Source organism: Microchirus variegatus, assembly GCF_963457635.1.
Source record: "Microchirus variegatus genome assembly, chromosome: 15".
Classification (NCBI taxonomy): domain Eukaryota; kingdom Metazoa; phylum Chordata; class Actinopteri; order Pleuronectiformes; family Soleidae; genus Microchirus; species Microchirus variegatus.
The window spans coordinates 13,742,290-13,750,997 of NC_139816.1; the positions used below are offsets into that span (position 1 = coordinate 13,742,290).

Here is an 8,708-nt window from a genome sequence, read left to right on the forward strand (position 1 = left end):
TCTTTAATATAACATTGGAAATGATTGTATGACACATTAATGACAACAATGTCCTCTACTTCTTATGAGAAGCTCAACATGATGTCATTAGTATATTGAACTGGGATAGTGTAGTTATCTTAATTGGAATTATGGACAGCTATAATTAATCTAGGTATTAATTTTCAAGTTATAGATATCTTTGGATTTTTCAAATGGATTTTCATGAGAGATATATCAAATTGGAGATGTCGGTCAAAACTGAAATGAACCAAATCTATTTTAACCACATACTATTCTGGCCTCAGCTTATTTTTTTTAAGTATTTGTTTTGTATTTTTTGATTCAATTTAGGATTAAGAATCGGAAGAGAAACATGCAGAAAATAAAGGTATGTAGTCTGGCTATGTGTATGAAATGTGTTGTAAGTAAGGACCACAATATTCCATCATCCTGTTTTTGAACTGTAAGCTTACACAAGTGAGGAAAAAAACTACAACACGCTTGGGAAGGGGAGGGGTGAGCAGAGGAGTTGTCTATTTGATACAATCTGCAGTCTCACCATTAGATAACAAAATCTCACACAGAAACTGTAATATACATGTACCACTTACAGTGTACCAAATGTTAGTTTTTTTGTTGGAATCATTGTCATTGATTACATCTCTAACTGGACTGCCATTGTGATTCTGAATTGCAATGTTTGCATTTGTAATTGTCAAAGGTTATTTCCCGGTGGACGATGGAACAAAGAGTTTTGCTGTAAAGATTTGTAGACTTCACGTAAACGTATCAACTAACCCCGTCTGTTTCCTCGTGTGACGTCACACAGCGACACTCCCTTTTCCCCCAGTAGAGGGAGAAAGATGGCGCCCACGCACGTACTGAGATGCTGTCAACGGGGCTTAGCATGGATACCTGTGATTTTTATCGCCCTGGTCGTGTGCTGGTCGTACTACGCGTACGTGGTGGAGCTTTGTGTCTGTAAGTAGCCGCTCTGCCGCCGCTTCTCGCCGCCGCGCAGCCCGTGTTTGAGCCGCTTGTGTTTTCATTGTGCCCCCAGTCTTCCACACTAACATACATACTGCCGCTGCTGGGCAGCAGGAAGTAAATGGACTGCAGCTCCGACAACGGTGTTGACAAAACCGTCCACATTTAGATAACAGCTGGTTATCTGTCAGCTGCCAGAGCTTCACTTTGTTTTTTGTTTTATTTATTTAATGTGGAAATGTGTCTGTTGCTGCCCGTCTTATATCTGATATCTGGGATTCTCTTTTCGTGTGTGTGTGTGTGTGGAGCTGCCACCGAATGAGTGGCTGTGACTCCACCTGGACAACACTTAGTAAAGGCAAAGATAACATTTATTTTTTAACTACACTGCCGATAAAAGGCTCGACTAAGGTAAAGTGTTGGAGCTTTAGGAAGAACCGATTTGCTGAGAAGTGTTAGTGTTTTGGCATAATAGGTTTTAAATGTCAAAGAAAGTGGACGGGGTTTGGTTTGAAAAGAGAAATGCTGTAAACAGATAAGCAAAGTGATGACACAGTGAAGGAAAATATAAATACATTTTGTGTTCAAACAATTAACCAATTAATTATTTGAGTGATGACAGTCTAAAATAGATTTCTGATTAAATTGTGGGGAAACATTGTTTTTGTACTTGCACATAAAAACGACACAACTAAGGGCGATAAAAAGCCAGACAAATAAGTCAACATTAAGTACAAAAATGTTAAAATCAGAATGAATGTGTATATAATCTATATGTATATAATGGGGGACAAACTTTGCCCAAAAAAATGGCTCAGCAGATTTCCAAAGATTGGCATCGGCCCAGAAGAACCCACATAAGTCGACATCTACACTTCATGCACGTAATTAAATGCAGGAAAATACTGATTTAGCCCACATGATTCCGATTCTCTTTGCAAATGACAGGAGGAAATGTCAAAACACTTTGAAAGAGCAGTCATTGTTCATTGTTGAGGTTGAGTTTGCAGGAGCTGCAGTCACAGTTAAAATGAGGTGACATGAGATCTATGGAAAAGATGTTAGATGTCAGATTAATTCAAATTGTAGACACACGTGGGAGTGATCAGTGAGTCCTCATTACAAAGATAAAATCAGTAGCTTGGTTGTCTTTCAACTTGAATGTTGCGGGTTCGAGTCCCTGCTCTGTAACTGAAGTGTAAAGCAGCTTTGAGTGGTCATCTGGACGAAAAGAGCGCTACATAAATACAGACCATTACCATTTTAAGAGTTCAGGAATGCAAACCACAGGCAGAGATGTGGAAAATCCTTCACCACGTACTCGACCAATGCATGTTTGGCACCAACCAAAAGAATAGTACAAAAGAAAAGGCTTCATCCCCCCCACAATGAAGGGATCCTCTGACTCTGTTATGCTTTGGAGGCGTTTGACTGTCACCTGCAAAGTTTATAGGGTTTTACAAGGAAAAATGTTTAGTTTGTGGACAAAACAAGACATGTAGAAACATAATTTCAAGGTTTGGGAAACACCAACCAACATTCTTAAACAATTTCTGGTATTTACTAGCCAAATGAGTAATCAATCACTCGATGGATCCTGCTTGCTTCCAAGATTGTGTCCCTCAACCAAACATAACATGGATGAAATTCAAATCCGCTAGAGTCAAGTTGATCAGTAAAGTCAAATCTAATTGTATCAGAAAATGGCAAAGAACATACCCTATCCTTTTTAATCATGTAAAACCTCAAAAGTTCTGCCAATATGCCCATATCTTTTATTTACTCCATCTGGTGGTCTGTCTCTCCAATCTACATTCTGTTTTAATCATCTTGAAATGAAACTGAAACTGGTCTAAAGTCTAAAAATAAATGTGACTTTAGTGACAACATTTATCAAGATTCTGAGAACAAAAAGTGTGTATTGATTCATCGGTCTACCTTTGTTAACCACTGCTCTGCGAAACATTGCTCAGATACAGTGGAAATCAGCTGCAAAGATTTAAATCGTTGTGAAACAAAATGGAGGAATTACAAAAAAGACTTCATGCCATAGTAACCGATACTGTTGAGTTAACATTTTGACATTTTTATCTTCTCTGTTTTCTCTTACAGTCACCATCCTGAGTATAGGAGAGCAGAGTAAGTGTGCTGGGGGGAAAACCCCTGTTTATTTAATATGGTGTGAATGGCAGAGCTAAATTACTTGGCTTTAATCTGTTTGCTTCAGAGAAAGACTAAACTGTACATCAAAAAAGTACTAATCTGTTTGGTTTTCAGCAGAACCGTATCTCCTCTTTCAGCTTCCTCGCCCATTAAGTAAATGTCATTGTTAGCTTTTCTTCTTTTAGTCCACACCCCGAGTAGCAGCATTTGTTTTTTTCCTTTTATCAGCTTTTACTGTTTGCTTGTATTTAATGTCACTGTACTTATTATTAGCCTATGTGTGTTGTTGACCCTAATGCTTAGTTTTTGTTCCCCTCCAGTTGTCTACCTGATCTTCTTTCACCTCTTTTTCATCATGTTTGTCTGGTCTTACTGGAAGACCATCTTCACTAAGCCTGACAACCCTTCCAAAGAGGTAGAATAACCCAGTTATCCAAAACGAGCCCACTGTGTCTGTACCCCTGTAAGCCCTCTTTTTGCTATGAAGTCACTATGATGAATGCTTTCATTGATATGGAATTCTGTCGCTCCAGTTTTGCTTGCCCAAGGCTGAGAAGGAGCGTTATGAGAAGGAAGAAAGGCCCGAATCTCAGCAGGAGATCCTGTGGAGAGTTGCCACCAGTCTGCCTCTGTATACACGCACAGGCGCCGGAGGTACGTCTCATCATGTCTCCTAACATGAATGTGTGAGTGAGAATGGATTTGTTTTTTTGTTTTTTTTTTGTCAAAATGTCCACTATTAATGACATGCTGTTGTGTTACCATGGGCAGCAATCCGTTACTGTGACCGTTGTCAAGTTATCAAGCCAGACAGATGTCATCACTGCTCAGCATGTGACATGTAAGACACTCACTGAATACAAACATTTTTTTTCCCTCTTGATAGAAACCAAATAAGGTTCCTGTTTTCCTTTCACCCTTCTTCGTCACGGTTTTTTTCAATCTCTTCTTGTGTATTGCAGGTGCGTGTTAAAGATGGACCACCATTGTCCTTGGTATGGAAGAATTGTTATTGTTATTATTATTATTATTATTTATTACTAATTTCTCCTCTTATTTTTAATGCTTTCTTGCTGCTTAGTGCAGGTTTAATGTAGCCTGGGGTGTTTTTGCGCTGAAATAATGCAGTGTTGCCAGTTGCACCTTTTTCGAATCGATTTTGACTCGGAGGTGGTGGTAATGTGTGTCTTTGTCTTATTTACCTCCAGGGTGAACAACTGTGTGGGATTCTCCAACTACAAGTTCTTCATCCTCTTCCTGGCCTACTCACTGGTGTACTGTTTGTTCATTGCAGCCACCGTGCTTCAGTATTTCATAAAGTTCTGGACAGTGAGTTATACATCGCATTGCACACACATGAACTCGTCGCTTTGCAGTCACTCAGCATGTGGATGTGATTAGGGTTGGGTCCCTTGCTACATTTTCGGATACTCTTGCCAAACTGGGAAACTTAAAAAAGTAATGTTTTATTTTTTAAGGCAAATGTGAGAGTGAATATATTAACATTTCAAATGGGTAGCTAGAAAAGATCACATAATTAAAGCTTACCCAATTGCATTCATTTAAAACTGAATTTTACATTTGACACACTCATTTTGTGTCAGACCAATTTTGTTTTTCCTGGTTTTGATCTGTTTTTACTAGTGCTGTCAAACGTGTTTAACGCGTCAGCGTTAACGCACGGCGAGTTTCCATGACGACTGACCGGAAAAAGATGCACGTGCTAATAGCGCTAAAAGGGGCTATTGCAGCTAACGGAGCTAACTGGTAAGCGGTGCCTGGACTCCGGTGTTGTGGCACGTAAACATGAAGTCATGCGCGTCTGTTTCGGGTCAGTCGTCATGGAAACGTGGCATGCATTAACACGCGTTAACCTTTTGCGCAGCACTAGTTTTTACACCTGGTGGGAGCAGAATTTCACCTCAAATACGCTTAACAGGTTTTGTTTGTGTTACCTTCCACGGTCCATTGAGCTGAATTCAGATCAAACAAAGGTGCATGTGGTGTTACTGAGTCACCGCCTTCCATCTGTGACTCCTGTCCGCTACCAAATAGTGGCAGTAGAGATCTTTGATCTAGCGGACAGCAAACACTTACTGCTGTGATTCTGTTGAGGCGCAAAGAGAACGAGCTGCTGCCCATTTTAAAAAAGATGGCTCATGGATAACCTAAATGAGGCGTTGATGTCGATTGCAGGGGAACTCGTGCCGTATTGGTGCCTAACCCTAATGTGAATGTGGGTGGGTGGTGTGACAGGGGAGGAAGATGCGGCTGCCATGTGAAAGCCAGGTTGAGCATCCTCTGAGTGGGTTGTGCTTGGTGCTGAGCTGTGCTGCCACTCTTGTTTTCTCTGTCCTCTCCTGCCCTTCACTCTCTGACCCATCTCTGTTTCCCCTTCTGTTATCCCTAGTTGTTGAACACTGGGTCATTGTTCTTGTCATTGTCAGCCTCTCCACTTTTCACGACCATCGGTCACACCACTCGTTCAAACCCCTCCTGTCTTTTTTTTCTTTTCTTTTCTTCTTTTTTCACTTTTTGCAGCTGCTTCAGTTTCCTCTGATCTTTTCCCTTTTTGTTACCACATTTTGGAACATTCACTAACTTTTTTTCCCCCTCTACTTTCCTCTCGCTGTCATCTATCTTGGCCATTACTTCAATTTGCCGTCTGATTTCGAAAGCTGTTTTCAGATGAACTCCAGATAACTGCCAGAGATCTGGGTCCAGACAGGTTTTGCTATTCATGTCTGACAAACGCAGCGGGATATTGTCTGGATGAGATGTGTTAACAACAGCAGTCCTCAAACTGGGATTGGGCTGTTGTGGAAATCTGCTGCTGGTGAAGAATGAAATAGAGACTAGCTGGAGAAAGACCCGGAGCTTAGTGAGCCCTCAACATTTATACTTGGGGAACATCCCTTTCAGATGTCTTTGACTGGGAAGGGGTCTGCCCCTCCAGGTCGTGCTTTCACACCCCTTTGTCTACAATAAACAAGCAATAATAATTATAGTTACCTTATCTCTTGCTCCATCATCTAATTTCACTACACCAGTGTGTGGAGTATATGTGAGGAAGAGGAGGATGATGAGAGAGCAAATTATCTTCATGGGAATAAATCTGCCTCCTGTGAAAAGTCTGCAGCTGACTTTGCTCAAACCATTTACACCACTGTATTTTAACATTAATGATAATGGTGGTACTTTGAGAGCTCAATATTTTCTCAGGTGGTACTTCATCCAGGCCATCATCATCTTCTATAGTTAGCTCTAGGCTGTTTGAGTTAAAAAGTCCAGTTGCCTACAACTCACGACTAAAGAGCATAATAATAGTATGTTTATCTGTATAGCGCTTTCTATCTAAGTGCTTTACAGTAAATAAATACAAATATACACAGTGCAGAAAAAAAAAAAAGATAAGAATACAATAACAATATACAGCGTTAATAAACTTACACACACTGAAATATTACAGACGCACTAAAACAACATCAGAAAGTACAAAACAAACCGTTTAATACTGGTGCACCACAGTCAACAAGTGCGTCTTCAGCTTAGATTTAAAAACCCTCAGTAGAGCTGGTCTGCCTGACGTCAACAGGAAGACTGTTCCACAACGTGGGTGCACGGAAAGAACAGGCACGCTCGCCAAACTTTTTCTATCCGACTACTGGGACAAGCAGACGGCCGCTGTCCTGAGATCGCAGAGGCTGTGTGGGCACATAAACCTGTATTATGTCCGACAGATTAAAAGATGACCCTAGAAGATTTAAGTGAGCGGTTTCCTCCTGACCTGATCGTGCATGAAGCAGGACACTCGCACTGCAACTCACTGTGGATTCTCCCCTGCTGCAGTTTTACTTACTCGGACATGACAGGATATTATACCAGGGAGCTGGCAGGAGAATCTCCGGAATGACAAACGGTGGACATTTGCACAATTACTGGAGAATATCTGGAGTTCATTGCATGTCTGAAAGCAGCTTAAATGTGCTCTCTCCCCTCCTAATTCTTCTCTCCTGGTGTTGCTAACCGGTCTCGTTTCTTTTTGTACTAAAGCTTTGCCGGAGGAAATCGGCAGAGAACTGTCCAAAGGTAACCCAGTCATCCTCAGAATCCCGAATTCCATGACCGCATGACACTCCTTCATTCATCTAATCCACTGGTCGCCTTCTTTTTCTTTCTTTTTTTTCAGGTTTTTTTGTACTCTCTCTCTTAAATATCTCCAATGTGGATCTGTCGCTGACAATTCTCTTGCTCTTCTCTTCTTCCAGAACGAGCTGCCAGACACTCACGCCAAATTCCATGTCTTGTTTCTTTTTTTCGTGGCGGCCATGTTCTGCATCAGTATTCTGTCCCTCTTCAGCTACCATCTGTGGCTTGTTGGGAAGAACAGGTCCACTATAGGTAACGTATTCACACACACGCACACATAGAAATGTGAACACATTTTCTGCATCCAGCATCAACACACAATGTAACACAGGTTGTAAACAGCTTAATGTTTGCAGATTATTCATGTTTTAGTTGTTTGTTTCCTCATCTCTGTCTTTTTTTTGTCCCCTCTCTGTCTCCAGAGGCCTTCAGAGCTCCAGTCTTCAGGACGGGCTCTGATAAGAACGGCTTCTCTCTGGGTTTCCGGAAGAATATTGCACAAGTCTTTGGAGACCAGAAGAAGTACTGGCTGCTACCTGTTTTCACCAGGTAAAGAATACACATTTATCAATACTCGATTTCTCTTTTAGGATTGCTTTGTTCCTGTATGTTTATTCTAGCTATCTGATGTTTTTCTGGTTCAGGAGTTTTATGAAAAAGCTATTTCCTCCTTTCATATATCGCTTTATCTTTGGTTTCAGCTTCTGTGGAAACCTGATGCAGTTTGCTGCCCTGCATTTTGACCACACCTAATATTGACTTTCCTCTCTGTTTACAACAGCCAAGGAGATGGTTTGATATTCCCCACACGGCTCGTTAGTGCTGATCCAGAGCAGGCCACAGTGACCCTGCAACCAGAGCCCAATAAAAGGTGATCAGACTTGTTGTGAGAAAGGATTTTTTTAAATGTATTTTCTTCAAGCTTCTGTTTATGATTTTAAGGAACTGTAAACACTCACTTCTGTAATTTCTTGGGGTTTCGTTTGCAGTGCTGCAGACGTCGTCGTGAGTCCACTTAACGACTCACAGAATCGCCTCCTCTGTAACAACCAGCATGACAACAACATCAGAGACCATCTGGGTAACAATGTGCTCAAAGCAGGTGAGCCTCCACCAGGGATTCTTTTATTTCATGGACAGAATCTGTACTCTTTAATAACCTTTTTTTTTTATTTGCAGAAACATAAACAAGTACATTTGAATTATTGTGGCCTCACAGTTGCCTGATCTCCTTTTTTCTTTACCTTCATAGATGAAAGTGAAACCATTACAGTTTCCATGGAGAGCGAGTCCTAACCAGGTAAACTTCAGTGAAGCACTTGGTGTTTTTGTAGGTTTGTAGACAGCTCTGACTTGTGTTGATGTAAATGTTCAGTGTATTTCCATAATCGATTCATTTGTCAATTATTTTCTCGATTAATCGAGCC

The 8,708-nt window shown here is 40.9% G+C and overlaps 1 protein-coding gene across 1 annotated transcript; it reads left to right on the top strand.

Moving 5' to 3' along the window:
* Positions 1 to 845: 845 nt before the first annotated feature.
* Positions 846 to 8,577, top strand: zdhhc20b (zDHHC palmitoyltransferase 20b; the record flags this gene model as incomplete). The annotated part of the gene is made up of 12 exons (XM_083901276.1): positions 846 to 963; positions 3,082 to 3,108; positions 3,453 to 3,547; positions 3,666 to 3,786; positions 3,904 to 3,973; positions 4,095 to 4,127; positions 4,341 to 4,461; positions 7,401 to 7,533; positions 7,704 to 7,830; positions 8,063 to 8,152; positions 8,271 to 8,383; positions 8,534 to 8,577. 12 exons carry the CDS (start codon positions 846 to 848, stop codon positions 8,575 to 8,577), a joined length of 1,092 nt encoding a protein of 363 aa, XP_083757402.1.
* Positions 8,578 to 8,708: the final 131 nt, after the last annotated feature.